The sequence below is a fragment of the Pan troglodytes genome, chromosome 11, assembly GCF_028858775.2.
Source record: "Pan troglodytes isolate AG18354 chromosome 11, NHGRI_mPanTro3-v2.0_pri, whole genome shotgun sequence".
Classification (NCBI taxonomy): Eukaryota; Metazoa; Chordata; class Mammalia; order Primates; family Hominidae; genus Pan; species Pan troglodytes.
The window spans coordinates 6,119,450-6,138,385 of NC_072409.2; the positions used below are offsets into that span (position 1 = coordinate 6,119,450).

General features: G+C 39.5%; 1 protein-coding gene across 19 annotated transcripts in view; it reads left to right on the top strand.

Moving 5' to 3' along the window:
• The window catches only part of SETX (senataxin), a 95,947-nt gene that overhangs the window by 16,129 nt on the left and 60,882 nt on the right, over positions 1-18,936 (top strand). For 16 of the 19 annotated variants that reach the window (XR_010148809.1, XR_010148808.1, XR_010148807.1 and 13 more), the window contains 5 exons: positions 4,603-4,822; positions 6,389-6,508; positions 9,664-9,835; positions 9,973-10,060; positions 10,612-14,760. Coding sequence is in view for 16 of the 19 variants with exons in the window: in XM_054659216.2 (XP_054515191.1) it covers positions 4,603-4,822; positions 6,389-6,508; positions 9,664-9,835; positions 9,973-10,060; positions 10,612-14,760 (4,749 nt within the window). In the remaining 3 variants the exon portion in view is untranslated. Of the gene's footprint in view, positions 1-3,057; positions 4,823-6,388; positions 6,509-9,443; positions 9,836-9,972; positions 10,061-10,611; positions 14,761-18,936 lie in introns of all 19 variants that reach the window. The other 3 variants (XM_063788116.1, XM_063788117.1, XM_063788115.1) reach the window with 2 other exon arrangements.

Genomic DNA, 18,936 nt, shown 5'->3' on the forward strand with positions numbered 1-18,936 from the left:
GCCTCCCAAAGTGCTGAGATTACAGGTGTGAGCCACCACGTCCAGCCGACAAGGGCTGTTTTGAAAGGTGAATGTGGGAGATGGGGAGGAGAACATCGTTAGTTTGTGAATTCCTTTTCACTCTGGGGTATTGGGTCCTATCTGGCAGTGCCTATGGGAGGCACTATGGAATTACCTCTCAGAGCATTCTCCCACAGCCAGAGAATAAAATGGGCTGTGGGAGAATAAAGTAGAAAAGGAACTGTTAAGGTTCTGCTTCCAGTTCTCCTTCACCATTGCCTTAGATGAAGAAAACCTGCATCCAAATCTGTTCTCAACTAAAAGATCCGATCCAGGTGAAGGTAGGAATGAAATCAGCACAGTGGATAACCCCTAATGTTTGTGAGGCACTGAGACAAGCAGGTGGAGACCAATTAACCACTGATAATTGCTTCATTATCATCCCCTCTTAACCCCAGGACTTGGGGGATTACAGCCCAGTAGTGTCTTCTAATGCTGCTTCTGCCCGGGAGTAAAGGGTGACGACCTGACTTAGAAAACTAAAATGCGTGGCAGTGAGTGATTACGTTTTTCTGGCTTGGATTTTATCCATCACTCAGCCCTGAACTGATTGGGCATAAGCCAGTCTGGAGTCTGGCCTTCCATAGGCACCGCCTGATAGGAGCCAGTACCCCAGAGTGAAAAGGAATTCACAAACTAAAAATAATAGACATATGAGAAACATGAAGATTTCAGTAGGAGCAGATATATTAGGACACTTGTCCAGTAAATTTAAAATTATTATAGTAAACATGCTAGAAGAAATACGGGAAGATACTAATGTGAAATGAGAACTAGAAAACGTGAGAACCAACAAACCTACACATTGTGCACATGGACCCTAGAACTTAAAGTATAATTAAAAAAAAGAAAGAAAATGTGAGAACCAAGCCAAATTGTTGTAACATTGAAAAATGAGATATTTAAAATAAAGGCTTCAGGAGATGGGATAGATAATACAGTGGGCACAGCCAAGAGAATGAGTGACTGTATTAGAAAATTGAGCAAATCCCTAAGAAGAAAAAGAGAAATAGAAAATATGAAAAGAAAAGCTAAAAGATAAATGGAGGGTAGTAGTGTTAACAAAGATGTAAGACGTCCCAGAAAGAGAAAAATAAAAATCAGGACAAAGAAATACCAGAGATATGGCTGGGCACGGTGGCTCATTCCTGTAATCCCAGCACTTTGGGAGGCTGAGGTGGGCGGATCACCTGAGGCCAGGAGTTCGAGACCAGCCTGTTCAACATGATGAAACCCTGTCTCTACTAATAATACAAAAAAATTAGGCAGGCGTGGTGGTGTGTGCCTGTAGTCCCAGCTACCTGGGAGGCTGAGGCAGGAGAATTGCTTGAACCCGGGATGCAGGGGTTGCAGTGAGCCGAGATTGCAACATTGAACTCCAGCCTGGGCAACAAGAGCAAAACTCCATCTCACAAAAGGAAAGTTGTACTATATGGAAAGAGAAGTTAGATCCCTACCTTATTATCATTCGTAATGACAAAATCTATCTAAAAAAACATAGTTAGGTTCAGTTTTCAAACTCTTTGCAGGAAATAGAGGTGTACAGCATTTAGATTGTAAGGTGAGGAAAGATTTGTTTTATTTTTTGAGACAGGGTCTTGCTGTGTCACCCAGGCTGGAGTGCAGCGGCGTGATGACAGCTCACTGTAATCTCTGCCTCCCAGGCTCAGGCATTTCACCAAAATCTCCTTCCTCGGTCACCATGCCCAGCTAATTTTTTGTAGAGATGGGGTTTCGCTGTGTTGCCCAGGCTGGGTTCGAACTCCTGGGCTCAAGTGCCCCCATACCTCAGCCTCCCAAAGTGTTGAGATTACATGCATGAGCCACCATGCCTGGCCTGAGGAAGGGTTTTATAAAAATGAAAGCATTGATTATGAAAGGAAAGTTGATGAACTTGACTATATTAAAATGAAAAGTTATTGTTTATCAAAAAATACCATAAAGAGAGTGAAAATACTAGTTAAAAATTGGGAAAAGGGCTGGGCATGGTCGCTCATGCTCGAAAGCCCAGGCCTTTGGGAAGCCAGGGCTGGAGGATTGTTTGAAGCCAAGAATTCAAGACCAGCCTGAGCAACATAGCAAGAACCTATCCCTACAAAAAAAATTTTTTTAAATTAGCTTGGCATAACGTTGCACACCTGTAGCCCTAGCTACTCAGGAGGCTAAGGTGGGAGGATCACTTGAGCCCAGGAGGTTGAGGCTGCAGTGAACCCTGATCTGCCGGTGCACTCCAGCCTGGGCAACAGAGTGAGACTCTTTCTCAAAAAACTAAAGTAAAAAATTGAAGATAATCATATTACTAACAATACGAAAAATATGGATGAAGATCTGAACAGGCATGTCCCAGAACAGAAGAGGAACTACCAATAGCTAATAAATATATGAAGGAATGTTTTCTATTTAATGATCAGGGAAATAATAAGACCACAATGATATACCATTTTATTTTTGTGTGATAGCCTGAGAATACAATTTTGGAGAGGTCATGCATTTGCAAAATCTCTAGTTATTGCTGGTAAAAGGTCTTATTTAGCTGTCATGTCCATTTAGTCCTCTTTAATCTGGAACATTTCATTGTCTTACATGAAAATTACTTTTCTGAAGAATACAGTCATTCCTGCTCTGCCTCTTTTTAAAAAAATAAGTGAGGCTGGGCACGGTGGCTCATGCCTGTAATCCCAGCACTATGGGAGGCCGAGGTGGGTGGATCATGAGGTCAGGAGTTCGAGACCAGCCTGGCCAGCATGGTGAAACCCCGTCTCTACTAAAAATAACAAAAGTTAGCCGGGCGTGGTGGTGCACCCTTGTAATCCCAGCTACTTAGGAGGCTCAGGTAGGAGAATGACTTGACCCCGGGAGGCAGAGGTTGCAGTGAGCCGAGATGGTGCCACTGCATGCCAGCCTGGGCGACAGAGTAAGACTCTGTCTCAAAAAAAAAAAAAAAAAAAAAAAGAGTGTTCCTCACTTTGGGTTTGTCTGATGTTTCCTCATGCATAGGTTCAGGTTACACATTCCCAGCTGGAGTACCATGTAAGTGATGTTACTGTCCTTCTCAGCTTGTCATATGTAGACAGAGGCACGCCATATCCTTTGCAACTCATGGTGATGTAAATTTTGAGCATTCGGTGAAGGTGCTGTCCCATTTCTCTGCTGTGTAATTTCTATTGTTTAGATACTTTAAGACCATGTAAATACTATGCATTTCATCAAGATCTCCTAAATTTAGCATTCATTAATGTGTCTTGCCTGAACTATGGTGATTGCAAGATGGTCATTTCCTAACTCCAGCACTCTCCATGTTTACTATTTACCACTTGACATTGATTGTACAGTAATCAAGAGTCTTTTCCCCTTCTACCACTTATTATCAGTAAGGTCTCATGGATTCCAAAACTTTTTCAGTAGTTTATAATTTGTTGCTTATGTTGGCATAGAGCTCATGCTTTTACCTGTGGGGTCTGTGTTTTTCCAACTTTTTGATTACAATCTGTAGTAAAAAATGTTTTCCTTGTGTATACATATGCCTATATAATGTATTTTGTAAAATAATACTTTTACTATGAAGGATGCACTCTTGATATTTTTCTGTTCTATTTAGTTTTTTTTTTCTTTTTTTTTTTTTAAGGTTGGTTGTGAGCACTAAATTAAATTCATAGTCTCCAAGAAATTTAAAATCACTTCTTTATGCTATTCTGCCATTTAGAAATGCCCTTTGATTTCTTTTGAGATTCCTCATTTTGTGTTTTCTTTCCTTTTTTGGACATTCTGTTATGGAAAATGATGAACATAAAAGTTAGCAAGAATGGTGTAATGAATCCCCCATAATCCGTCAGTTAGCTTTATCAACACATGGTCAACATTCCACTCCCCTTTAGATTAGTTTAGAGCAAATCTTAGACATCAGAGCATTTCATCCACAAAATATTTCAGTATGTATTTCTAAAAGATAAAGACTTAAAAAAAATGAAAAATATTATTACATATATATTTTTTGAGATGGAGTCTTACTCTTGTTGCCCAGGCTGGAGTGCAGTGGTAGGATCTTGGCTCACTGCAACCTTTCCCCACCAGGTTCAAACAATTCTCCTGCCTCAGCCTCCCAAGTAGCTGGGACTACAGGAGTGCACCACCAAGTCCAGCTAATTTTTTTGTATTTTTAGTAGAGACAAGGTTTTGCCAAGTTGGCGAGGCTGGTCTTGAACTCCTGACCTCAGGTGATCTGCCCGCCTCAGCCTCCCAAAGTGCTGAAATTACAGGTGTGAGCCACTGCGCCCAGCCAGAAAAATACTATTATTGCATCTAAAAGAATAATTACTTAATGTTGTCTTGCCAGTCAGTGTTTGAATGAATGGAAATGATTGTCTAAAACTGTTTATTAGGGGTTAGTATGTTCAAATCAGGATCAAATAAGGTCCACACATTGCATTAATTAATATGTCACGTCTTTTAAAATCTGCAGAGAATCCTGTTTTCTTTTCTATGTTCTTGCTGTTTGTAGACCATTGTTTATTGAATTAAGTAATAAATATATTCTGCATTTAGGTTCGGCGTTGGGCTATCTTGACTGCAAGAAACTTGGGGAAAGTGGACAGAGATGATTATTATGACTTACAGGAAGTTTTACTTTGCCTTTTTAAAGTCATTGAGTTGGGGCTTTTAGAGAGTCCAGACATTTATACTTCTTCTGTCCTAGAGAAGGGTAAACTGATTCTTCTGCCCTCACACATGTATGATACTACCAACTACAAAAGCTATTGGTTAGGTGAGTATTATTCCTACACTAATATAATTAGTATTTTCGTATAGTTCTGTTTTTTTGAGACAGTCTCACTCTGTTGCCCAGGCTGGAGTGCAGTGGCACCATCTCCCCTCACCGCAAGCTCCACCTCCCAGGTTCAAGCAATTCTCCTGCCTTAGCCTCCTGAGTAGCTGAGATTACAGGCAAACGCCACCAAACCTGGCTAATTTTTTGTATTTTTAGTAGAGACGGGGTTTCACCATGTTGGCCAGGCTGGTCTTGAACTCCTGACATCAAGTGATCTGCCCACCCTGGCCTCCTAAAGTGCTGGGATTACAGGCGTGAGCCACCGCGCCTGGCCCTGTAGTTTCATGAGGGTCCTAAAAGGGAAGTGTTCTCTTTGGTGATCTGATGAAACTTGCTGAAGATAGGATTTTATAGTTCTCAGTTCTTATTCTGTCATTAAGTTGACTTAACTATTACATATCTTGTTATTAAACAGTATTTATATCCTAGAAACTTTTCTGTAGTAAGCGGTACATTTTCAAGCACTGGCAAATGAATCGAATCTTGTTTACGGCCACATTTTATTAACAAAATATTAGTGTAATAGTTGGCTTTAAATAGGATTTGGTTGTTAATACTCCTTTTTCAGTGTGTAAAATATTTCCTGGTAGAACTGGGCATGGTGGTGCACGCCTGTAGTCCCAGCAACTTGGGAGGCTGAGGCCGGGAGGATCATTTAAGCCCAGGAATTTGAAGCTGCAGTGAGCTAGGATTGTGCTACTGCACTCCAGCCTGGGTGACAGAGGGAGATCCTGTCTCCTAAAAAAAAAAAAATTAAATTTTCCTGGTAGAAAGGGTTGTCAGCATTGTTTACAAGTCCTATTGTGGCTCAAAATACTTTTTTTTTTTTTTTTTTTTTTTGAGACGGAGTCTTGCTGTGTTGCCTAGGCTGGAGTGCAGTCGCGTGATCTCGGCTCACTGCAAGATCCGCCTCCTGGGTTCACGCCATTCTCCTGCCTCAGCCTCCCGAGTAGCTGGGACCACAGGCGCCTGCCACCACGCCTGGCTAATTTTTTTGTATTTTTAGTAGAGACGGGGTTTCACCATGTTAGCCAGGATGGTCTCGATCTCCTGACTTTGTGATCTGCCCGCCTTGGCCTCCCAAAGTGCTGGGATTACAGGTGTGAGCCACCACGCCCGGCCTCAAAATACTTCTATACCATTTCCTTGATTCCAAATCTTAAGGTCACATGTCATAAATGGCAGTGATTTTTTTTTTCTTTCTTAGTGGTATATGGAATACGGTACATCTTAAAATTGAAGGCATCTTATATTGGTGAGATACAAGTTACATGGTAGTTATGTTAGAAATTGTTTTCTAACCATTTTCTACTTTCACACTTGAATTAGTCTAGAGTTCTATTACTTGGGAGCAGTTGTGTATGAATATCTGAGACTTAAATGTTTGAGAAACTAAATACTATCTTGCTTCATCTTCCTGCCTTGTTATTCTTTTGCAAACTAAACCAGGCATTAGTATAGTATTATTTCATCAATTCAAGATAACTCTAAATGATCTTACAGGTATTTGCATGTTGCTGACCATTCTTGAGGAACAAGCCATGGATTCCCTGTTGTTGGGCTCAGACAAACAAAATGATTTTATGCAATCGATACTTCACACTATGGAGAGGGAAGCAGATGGTAATAAACTTTACTTGCTGAATGTCGTTGAATATAGTGATGATGATGCACTTTAAAAATAATAGTGTCACTGCAGGAATTGGTGTATGTTGTGGAGAAAAGAATTTTTCTGGTTTAGTAATAGATCCAGACTTTTTATCTTGTTTTGTTTTGTTTTTTGATACGAAGTCATACTCTTGTTTCCCAGGCTGGAGTGCAATGGTGCGATGTCAGCTCACTGCAACCTCCACCTCCTGGGTTCAAGAAATTCCCCTGTCTCAGCCTCCCAAGTAGTTGGGACTACAGGCGTGCACCACCACGCCCGGCTAATTTTTTTGTATTTTTAGTAGAGATGGGGTTTCACCACGTTGGTCAGGCTGGTCTTGAACTCTTGATCTCAGGTGATCTGCCTGCCTTGGCCTCCCAAAGTGCTGGGATTACAGGCATGAAACTTTTAAATCAGAAAGGACCTTTATAATTTAATTCAATACCTTCCTTTCATAGAAGAAGGGAAGTTAATCTACTTTTTCATGATGAAAAAGTTGGTGGTAGAATGAACATCAGAACCTCTGGGAGACCCATTTGTAATGACATTGTGGTTAACATTGTGGGGAAAGCCTTCTCTGTCCCATGGCCTCCCTTTGCCTGCCTCTTTGTTTCTCTGTGGTTCTCTAATACAGTAACTGCCAGCCACATGTGATTATTAAAATAAATTTAAGTCAATTAAAATTAAAAATGCAGTTATTTGGTCCCACTAGTCATATTTCAAGGCTCAATGGCCACACGTGCCTGTACTCTATCCTGTACTGTATTGAACAGTGCAGAGACAGAGCATTTCCATCATCACAGAACATTCTCTTGGATATGCTGCTCCAGATAGTCTAGATAATGAGGCCTAAAACTTGTAGTCATGTTTATTATTAGATCCTGACCTCCTTTTGCTGATGCTTGTATCATGCTAATCATGAAGGATCTGTAATTAAATAAGTGCTTCTAATCTTTAGGAAGTAATGAATTAATAAAGACCAAGTATACCAGATCCTATGAAAACATAATGAATATAATTTTTTCCCCTCATTCTCTTCTCTTCATGCAACTTGAATGTTGTATATAAACTCATTTGTGGGAGATTCTAATATAAATATATTAATGTTATTCTTTTGTTGATAGGGCATATATGTGTGTGTGTGTGTGTGTGTGTGTGTGTGTGTATATATATATATATTTTTTTTCTTTTTGAGACCAAGTCTTTCTCTCTCACCCAGGCTGGAGTGCAGTGGTGCGATCTTGGCTAACTGCAGCCTCTGCCTCTGGGTTCAAGCGATTCTCCTGCCTTAGCCTCCCAAGTAGCTGGGATTACAGATATGTGCCACCATACCTGGCTAATTTTTGTATTTTTAGTAGAGATGGTGTTTCACTATGTTTTCCAGGCTGGTCTTGAACTCCTGGTCTCATGTGATCCGCCTGCCTTGGCCTCTCAAAGTGTTGGGATTACAAGCATGAGCCACCATGCCCGGCCTTTGGCATATATTTTCTTGCTAGATTATGTCTGAGGCTTATTACTCTTTTGCCAACATTTACTGCATAAATTGTTCATTTCTTTCCCTGTGCCTAACTACATGTATAATTCTGTCCTTTCTGTTAAGCTAGCTCCCTTAACCATCTTAAAAAAAAAACAAACACCTTTTTTTTTTTTTTTTTTTTTCTTTTGAGACAGGATCTCACTCTATCACCCACCCTGGAGTGGCTCAATCAGGTCTCACTGCAGCCTTAACCTCCCAGGCTCAAGTCATCCTCCTGCCTCTGACTCCCTAGTAACTGGGGCCACAGGCATGTGCCATCTTACCCAGCTAATTTTTAAATTTTTGATAGAGACAAAGTCTCACTATGGGTGTAGGCTGGTCTTGAACTCCTGACCTCAAGCAGTCCTCCTGCCTCGGCCTCCCAAAGTGTTGGGATTTACTGGCGTGAGCCACTGAACCCAGCCTTGTCTTCAAAATTTTAATTACCTCTTTGAGAAACTTTTCATAATTGTCTTCATCTAACTACTTTGTTTCTTGTGAGCTTACTAGACACAGGCACTGTTTCAGATGCAGTGGAGGATACAAAAATATATAAGAAAGTTTAAATGACTGTGGTAAATTCTGAGAAGTATGAGGGAAGTAAAGTCACAAGTTCTAGGATGACGTAGCAATAGCAGTGACTGCGTGAATTCAAGCACTTGCCTCAGAAGAGTACTGTAGATGACTGAAGTGGGGGAATGTTTAATATAGGAGGAGGCATTTAAGCTGGACTTTTAAGGATGGATAGGATTTTGATACGTTGTGCTAGAATTGAGGGCATTCTAGTGCTTATTTTGGAAAAAGCCAGTGATCTATTTGTGCTGTAGATAGTGTATGATTATAGGAATATGAAAAATAAAAATGGAAATAAACAGTAGATCAATATCTTTTAAGTTCTTGACTGAGGATTTTGAATTTTCTTGGAAGACATTAAGTAGCCATTGAAGATCTTTGAGTGGGGCAGTATCTTGCTACTGCATATTTGATAGAGAAGCAGGAGGTTGGATGAAAAGTAGAGAACAGCAAAGCCATGTTGAGATACAGATGGATGAAGAGTGTATCTTTGCCTTATTCCTTAGCTAAAGAATTTAGTCATTTACACTAGATGCGTGACACAAAATTCAGGATGATGCTGAAAGAGAATTTCTTGTATTATGGGCTTCATGTAGATCTGTAAATACCAAGTTTCTTTCTCTTTCCTTTATTTTTTTCCTCTTCTGTTAGTTATTGGTGGATGGGACTACAAAGTTTTGGGAGGGGTTGAGGAGCTGAATTAGAAAAGGTTGTTTCTGGTATGGCAAACAGGGTGTGAAAAGATTGTGTTTACCTAGACTGTTTTCTTGCCCATTAAGTAATTTGTTTGCCACTAAATTTTTTTTTTTTTTTTTTTACAGACGTATCATAGTATTGCTTGCAAAAAATCTTGAAAATGTGGCTGCTTTTGAAACCCTCTGTGTGTCTGAGGACTGGCGGCGGCACTGCTTTAAATTATTTGCTCCTTGGCTTTTAGTTGGGTTGCTACTCACCAGATAAAGAATATGCTTAATTCTCAATATATTGTAGTATGTTTTTCTAACTGTTTAGTAATTCAACGATTGTGCCATTGTATTTCAGATGATAGCGTGGATCCTTTCTGGCCAGCGTTACACTGTTTTATGGTGATTCTGGATCGCCTTGGATCTAAGGTCTGGGGTCAACTTATGGATCCTATTGTGGCATTTCAAACCATTATCAACAACGCAAGCTACAATAGAGAGATCCGACATATACGGAACAGCTCTGTAAGGTTAGTTCAGCTAATGTCAGGATTTAAACATCATCTCTATAAGAAAGTGTGTTCCAGCTAGATTACTTAACAAGAGGTGTTTCTTCCTTTTTTTCCCCCTTCGTTTCAGTAATTTCTATTTATTCTTAATATTTAAGGACCAAGTTAGAACCGGAGTCCTATTTGGATGATATGGTGACTTGCAGCCAGATCGTATACAATTATAATCCTGAAAAGACCAAAAAGGTATAAAACACTTTGAAAATTCAGATGCTATTTTATTGCCTTTATATTGTGTAGACTATTTTATATAATTTGTTGAGTTGCAGATTTTGTGATATGTAGCTGTTCTCAATCTACTGCTATGTAAAAGCCCTTCTCATTGAACAGCAGATGTATTGTGTGTTGGGGAAGATGGACTCTAACTACAGTATGCATACTTTGGAAAATTAATTTCTAAGTACATTTAGGGAAGATGGAAAGTTTATGGGGACATACATGGCATGACTAGAAATCAAAACTAGCTAGTGGACAGAAGGTGAGAGTACATAAAGGTTTACCAATTTGTCTTTTTATGAAAACTCAAAATTCAATTTATATTTTCACTTTCTTGGGAGTTAGGTGTATTACGATTGTGATATAATTATATGCCACAATTATACCATTGCATAGCATAATAATGATGTGGTAAACCAAAATAAGAGAGTTGAGAAACTTATTTTTTTTAACGACTTGGGTGTTGAACCTGTCATAAGTGGTGCTTATTTATCTGAACGTCAGCATTTCTTTCATTTTAGGATTCTGGATGGAGAACAGCCATTTGCCCAGATTATTGTCCTAACATGTATGAAGAAATGGAAACATTAGCCAGTGTACTTCAGTCAGATATTGGTCAAGACATGCGTGTTCATAACAGCACATTTCTATGGTTCATCCCTTTTGTCCAGTCCCTCATGGATCTTAAGGATTTGGGTGTGGCTTACATAGCACAGGTTGTTAATCATCTGTACTCTGAAGTCAAAGAAGTCCTCAACCAAACAGATGCTGTGTGTGACAAAGTCACTGAATTTTTTCTTCTAATTTTGGTATCAGTGATTGAACTGCATAGAAATAAAAAATGTTTGCATTTGCTGTGGGTAAGTTCCCAGCAATGGGTGGAAGCCGTCGTCAAATGTGCCAAGCTTCCTACCACTGCGTTTACACGGAGTTCTGAGAAATCATCTGGAAATTGCTCCAAAGGAACAGCAATGATATCTTCACTGTCGTTGCATTCCATGCCATCTAACTCTGTACAACTTGCTTATGTGCAGCTGATTAGAAGTCTCCTTAAAGAAGGTTATCAGCTTGGGCAGCAGTCTCTTTGCAAGCGATTCTGGGATAAGCTCAACTTATTCCTTAGAGGAAATTTATCTCTAGGTTGGCAGTTGACTAGTCAGGAAACCCATGAGCTACAAAGTTGCTTAAAGCAAATTATTAGAAACATAAAATTCAAAGCACCTCCATGTAACACTTTTGTGGATCTGACTTCTGCATGTAAAATCTCTCCTGCATCTTATAATAAAGAAGAAAGTGAACAAATGGGGAAGACGTCTAGAAAAGATACGCATTGTTTGGAAGCTTCCAGCCCAACATTTTCTAAAGAACCAATGAAAGTGCAAGACAGTGTATTGATCAAAGCAGATAACACTATAGAAGGTGACAATAATGAGCAAAATTATATGAAGGATGTGAAACTAGAAGACCATCTCTTAGCTGGGTCATGCTTAAAGCAGAGTAGTAAAAACATTTTTACTGAAAGAGCTGAAGATCAAATTAAAATAAGTACAAGGAAGCAGAAGTCTGTAAAAGAGATCTCTTCATATACACCAAAGGATTGTACTTCAAGAAATGGTCCAGAAAGGGGATGTGACAGAGGAATAATAGTATCAACATGTTTGTTGACTGATTCTAGCACTGATGCTTTGGAGAAAGTGTCCACATCAAATGAAGATTTCTCTTTAAAGGATGATGCTCTTGCTAAAACCTCAAAACGAAAAACTAAGGTACAGAAAGATGAAATCTGTGCAAAGTTATCACATGTAATAAAGAAGCAACACAGGAAGAGTACTTTGGTCGATAATACTATCAATTTAGATGAAAATTTGACTGTATCTAACATTGAGAGTTTCTATTCAAGGAAAGATACAGGAGTTCAGAAAGGAGATGGTTTCATACACAATCTTTCTTTAGACCCTAGTGGTGTTCTGGATGATAAGAATGGAGAACAAAAATCTCAAAACAATGTATTGCCAAAAGAGAAACAATTAAAGAATGAAGAATTAGATATTTTCTCTTCCCATGAAAACAATTGTAAAATACAGGAATTTCATGTTGAAGATAAAGAATTGATCCCTTTTACAGAAATGACCAATACTTCTGAGAAGAAATCATCTCCCTTTAAAGATCTTATGACTGTACCTGAATCAAGAGATGAGATGAGTAATAGTACCAGTGTGATTTATTCCAACTTGACAAGAGAACAGGCCCCTGACATCAGTCCTAAATCGGACACCTTAACGGATTCTCAGATAGACAGAGACCTTCACAAATTATCTTTACTAGCTCAAGCCAGTGTTATTATGTTCCCATCCGATTCACCTCAGAACTCATCGCAGCTGCAAAGGAAAGTAAAAGAAGATAAAAGATGTTTCACAGCTAACCAAAGTAATGTTGGAGATACCTCCCGTGGACAGGTTATTATTATTTCAGATTCTGATGATGATGATGATGAAAGAATCCTGAGTCTTGAGAAACTCACTAAACAGGACAAAATATGCCTTGAGAGGGAACGTCCAGAGCAGCACGTTTCAACAGTTAATAGTAAGGAGGAAAAGAATCTAGTAAAGGAAGAAAAGACAGAGACTCTTTTTCAGTTTGAGGAATCTGATTCTCAGTGTTTTGAGTTTGAAAGTTTATCTGAAGTGTTTTCAGTTTGGCAAGATCATCCAGACGATAATAATTCAGTTCAAGATGGTGAGAAAAAATGTTTGGCTCCTATAGCCAATACCACAAATGGTCAGGGTTGTACAGATTATGTATCTGAAGTTGTTAAAAAAGGAGCAGAGGGCATTGAAGAACACACAAGACCACGGAGTATTTCTGTTGAAGAATTTTGTGAAATTGAAGTTAAAAAGCCTAAGAGAAAACGATCTGAAAAACCAATGGCTGAAGATCCTGTGAGGCCTTCATCTTCTGTCAGAAATGAGGGCCAGTCTGATACTAATAAGAGAGGTCTTGTGGGAAATGATTTTAAAAGTATAGATAGAAGGACTTCAACTCCCAATTCACGTATTCAGAGAGCCACTACGGTTTCACAAAAGAAGTCTTCAAAGCTTTGTACTTGTACAGAACCCATCAGGAAAGTTCCAGTTTCTAAGACCCCTAAGAAAACTCATTCAGATGCCAAAAAAGGACAGAATAGAAGTTCAAATTACCTAAGTTGTAGAACAACTCCTGCTATAGTGCCGCCAAAGAAATTTCGTCAGTGTCCTGAGCCAACTTCAACAGCTGAGAAACTTGGCCTGAAAAAGGGTCCTCGTAAGGCATATGAGTTGTCCCAGCGGTCTTTGGATTATGTAGCTCAATTACGTGATCATGGCAAAACTGTTGGAGTAGTTGATACCCGAAAAAAGACTAAATTAATTTCTCCTCAGAACCTGTCTGTCAGAAATAATAAGAAACTTCTGACTAGTCAAGAACTTCAGATGCAAAGGCAGATCAGACCCAAATCACAAAAAAATAGACAAAGACTTTCTGATTGTGGAAGTACAGATGTTAAAAGAGCAGGGTCACATACAGCACAGAATTCTGACATATTTGTACCAGAATCTGATAGGTCAGATTATAATTGTACAGGAGGAACTGAGGTACTCGCCAACAGTAACAGAAAACAGTTAATAAAATGCATGCCTTCTGAACCAGAAACCATAAAAGCAAAACATGGGTCTCCAGCAACTGATGATGCTTGCCCTTTGAACCAGTGTGATTCTGTAGTGTTAAATGGAACAATACCAACAAATGAAGTAATTGTCTCTACTTCAGAGGACCCTCTGGGTGGAGGTGATCCAACAGCACGTCATGTAGAGATGGCAGCTTTGAAAGAGGGAGAGCCTGACTCCAGCAGTGATGCAGAGGAAGATAACTTATTTTTAACCCAAAATGATACTGAAGATATGGATTTATGTTCACAAATGGAGAATGACAATTATAAACTCATTGAACTAATTCATGGAAAAGATACAGTTGAGGTTGAAGAAGATTCTGTAAGTCGGCCTCAGTTGGAATCTTTGAGTGGCACAAAGTGTAAGTACAAAGATTGTCTTGAAACCACAAAAAACCAGGGTGAATACTGCCCAAAACACTCTGAAGTGAAAGCAGCAGATGAAGATGTATTTCGTAAACCTGGCTTGCCTCCTCCTGCATCTAAACCTTTGAGACCTACCACTAAGATTTTTAGCTCAAAGAGTACTTCACGAATTGCTGGTCTTTCTAAATCTTTGGAAACTTCTTCAGCACTTTCACCGTCTCTAAAAAATAAGTCAAAGGGGATACAGTCGATTTTGAAAGTACCACAGCCAGTTGGTGAAATGAAGAATTCGTGCAATGTTCTTCATCCTCAGTCTCCGAATAATTCCAACAGGCAAGGTTGCAAAGTTCCATTTGGTGAAAGCAAATATTCTCCATCTTCCTCTCCAGTAAACATTCTTTTTTCATCACAGTCTGTCTCTGACACCTTCGTTAAAGAGGTCTTAAAATGGAAATATGAAATGTTTTTGAACTTTGGTCAGTGTGGGCCCCCTGCAAGTCTTTGTCAGTCCATCTCAAGACCTGTGCCTGTCAGATTTCACAGTTATGGAGATTATTTTAATATTTTTTTCCCTTTGATGGTATTGAATACTTTTGAAACAGTAAGTATGTGTTTCATTTGTATGCCTCTCCAAACTTTTCAAGTTACCTCTTTACCTTGCTGAGTGAAAATGAGTATAGTTCAAAAAATCAGCCAGCCATGGTTGCGGGCACCTGTAATCCCAGCTACTCGGGAGGCTGAGGCAGAGAATTGGTTAAACCCAGGAGGCAGAGGTTGCAGTGAGCCGAGGTCGCGCCACTGCACTCCAACCTGGGCGACAGAGTGAGACTCCGTCTCAAAAGAAAAAAACAGAAGTATAGTTAAATTAAAATTGACCCTTTTGATTTAGATACTGGTTTTAGATTTCATGTTGAACAGACATTTGTGCCAGCCACTGTTTTAGATACTGGCAATACAGAGGAACCACTTTTTTTTTTTTTTTTTTTAGGTGGAGTTTTGCTCTTGCTGCCCAGGCTGGAGTGCAATGGTGTGATCTTTGCTCACTGCAACCTTCTGCCTCCCAGGTTCAAGTGATTCTCCTGCCTCAGCCTCCCAAGTAGCTGAGATTACAGGCCTGCGCCACCAGGCCTCACTAATTTTGTATTTTTAGTAGAGAAGGGGTTTCACCATGTTGGTCAGGCTGGTCTCGAACTTCTGATTCTGACCTCAGGTGATCCACCAGCCTCGGCCTCCCAAAGTGCTGGGATTACGGGCATGAGCCACTGTGCCTGGCTGGAAACTCTGCTCCTTGTAGCTGATAGACACAACTCAGGGTGCTAATATACCAAGTCCAGAGGTAACACAGAAGGAAATGTTTATTGACGCACAGGTAAAGGAAGACTTCTCAGAGGAGATAGTTTCCCATCTGCATTTGTTTTGTTTTTAAGTAAGAGACCTCTGCTGTAGTTTTCTTGAGGAGGTGGCAAAGGGTGAATTACATTGAACACAAAGTAATGAATCCTAAATTTCTCTACACATCAGACTTCCCAGTTTCTTTCTTTCTTTTTTCTTTTTTTCTTTTTGAGACGAGTCTCGCTCTGTCGCCCAGGCTGGAGTGCAGTGGTGCGATCTCGGCTCACTGCAAGCTCCGCCTCCCGGGTTCAGGCTGTTCTGCCTCAGCCTCCCGAGTAGCTGAGACTATAGGCTCTCGCCACCACGGCCGGCTAATTTTTTGTATTTTTAGTAGAGACGGGGTTTCACCGTGTTAGCCAGGATAGTCTCAATCTCCTGACCTTGTGATCTGCCCGCCTTGGCCTCCCAAAGTGCTGGGATTATAGGCGTGAGCCACCGCGTCCAGCCGCCAGTTTCTTACTCATCACAGCAGCTGCTCTGTGTAACAGCCTCCCCAACCCCAGCACATCCTATTCTGGTTCTTCTCTCCTCCTTACTCAAGTAGAGTTGACAAACGATAAGATTCCCAGTTAAAATTTGAGAAAAACAGCAAATAATTCTTTAGTGTAAGCATTCAACTGTGTTTAGAAGGATTTTTGTGTGTGTGTTTTCAAGGCAGGTAAGAAGTGGGAGCAAATTTTTAGTTAATCCTTAGAAGAGATCTTCGTGTATACAGTAATACTCTTAAAACCAACAGTGTTGAGGTAAATAGTCATGGTTCATTAGCTTGATAGGTATTTGAGTGCCTAGTATGTGCCAAGTGCTCTTACAAGCATGGGAGATAAAGTGGTGAACAAGACAGATGAGGTCTCTGCTCTCTGGAAGTGACCATTTCGGATTGAGATAAGGACTCTAGTATGATCTAGAACAAAGGGGACGGCACTTTCTGGAGAGATCAGATAACCTCTATGAGCAGATGATACACTGAGACCCAAGTGACTAGGAGTTAACTGTGGGAAGTATGTTACAGGCAGAGTGGAGTGCAAAGACAGTCTGGTAACAAGATTGGAGTGTTGGGAAAGGAAGTGTAATGTACAAAGGGACAAGTCTACTACAAAAGAAGAGAAGTGAGTTGTTAACACTGTACATGGCAAGATAAATGGCTTTTATAAAGCTTGAGTGAACGTATCTTCATGAATGTACTTTATGTTAAATCATTTGATTAATTTGTACCTCAAATTTTAGCCATTTTTGAGAGTTGCTTTATTTATTTTTTTTCCTAAGGTACTTTTGTTTTAGCAGGAGTTGCTTTATTTTCACTGGAAAGCACTAAATTGCTTAGAAGCCATTCATAACCCTATGAAGGGTAGACACGTACTTTCATATCCTGAGTTAAAAGATATTTGTTAAGATTTATTTCCTTCAGGACATTTTTGTAGTCTCAGCTTTTTAAAAACAGAATGAGCACAAGTTCCATTTGTACATATACAGAGTTTAAAATAGTCAAAGATTTCTATCTGGCCCATTATAAAGAACATCAGGCACCCCTCATCCCCCCAAGTAACTATTTTCTATTCTTAATGAGTCCTTTGGAAATTTCTTTCCATTTTTATCTTTTTTTTTTTTTTTTTTTCTTTTTTGGAGACAGGGTCTCACTCCTGTCCCCCAGGCAGGAGTACAGTGGCACAATTATGGCTCACTGCAGCCTCAACCTCTTGGCCTCCGGTAGTCCTTCTACCACAGCCTCTTGAATAACTGGGACTACAGGCTCACACCATAATGTCAAGCTAATTTTTGTATTTTTAGTAGAGGCAGAGTTTTTCCCATGTTGCCTAGGCTGGTCTCAAACTACTGGGCTCAAGTGATCCACCTGCCTTTGCCTCTCAAAGTGCTACGATTACAGGCGTGAGCCATCCTGCCTGGCCCTCCTTCCATATTTCTGAATAACATGTCCATATTGTAACTCCTTGATTTTTCAGTTTTAGGCGTTTCTATTTCCTGCTTCAGGAACTACCCCCATTTCCAGCCCAACCCTTGCACACACTCTTCCTGTTCCCTCATCCTCATTATGGGATTGTCTTGAAATTTTTAGATCCATTTTTGTTATTTTGACTATGTGAAAGATATCTTCAGCTAAGCCATGTAGTATGCTGTAATTGCCTTTTCATTTCCTTCCAAACTCTGTGTTTTCCTTGGATTTATTGTTTTATATGTTTATTTAATTTTCTACTTATCACTAAATTAATGCCAGGATGTCTTTTCTTGAATGTTTAAATCTCTCATGATCAGGTACATTAGTTAACCTATAAATTTGTTCTGTGTGTGGTGCATGATGATATTCCTGAAATAGTAGTCCTCATCCTTGGGTTGGGTCTGTATCTCCTCCACCCCCGTCATCTTTCTTGGTTACTCATGTTAGCGAGGCCTGTCCTTCAGGCTTCCAGAGAAGAGGGTATATGAGAGGTACATTTTTGAAATCTTGCATGTCTTAGAATTTCTTTAATCTTCTCATTTTCTTTAACTTTTTCTATCTTTCATCTCATTTTCTTTTTGTTCTTTCTTGGAGGCCACCTCAACTTTTCTCCCAAATCCGTTGAATCCTTTTTAGCGTATTTTTAGTTTCCTGGAACTCTTGTTCTCTGAATAGTCCTTTATTCTATTTCATGGATGTGGTATTTTTTATTAGCTAAAGTTTATTAATGATAATTTTAAAGTTAGCTAAAAGTTTTTCTCTTTTTGCATGGTTCCTGTTTCCACAGTTGGTTTTTTCCTGTTCATTTTAGTGTTTATAGTCCTTTCTATTAATTCCTTTTTTCAGGTGCTAATGATTTCTAGTGGTCTACTCACATTTAAGAACAGGAAACTAAAGAGTAGATTGGAACATTATTCATGGTAGCCAAAAAGTGGAAACAACCCAAATGTGTGTCAGTTGATGAATGGATAAACAGGTCTGTTCATACAATGAATGGAATATTATTCAGCCATAAAAAGAAGTGAAGGTCTGTGTTCACTAATGAACCTTGAAAACATTGTGCTAAATGAAATAAGTCAGGGACAGAAGGTCACATATTATATGATTCCATTCATATGTATTGTCCAGAATAGGCAAATCTGTAGAGACAGAAAGATGAGTAGTAGTCAGGGGAAGGAAGGAGGGGGGAATTGGGATTGCTGATAGGTACAGTGTTTCTTTTGGGGTGATGGAAATGCTGTGGAATTAGGTAGTGGTGATGGTTGCACAGCATAGTAAATAAAACCATAGTACTAAAAACCACTGAGACGTACACTTCAAAATGGTGAGTTTTATGTTGTATGAAATACTATCTCCATTTAAAAAATATTACTTTAAAAAGAGAATAAATTTGATTAGCAATAGGTTAAAAAAGATGCCTGGGAAACATAAAAC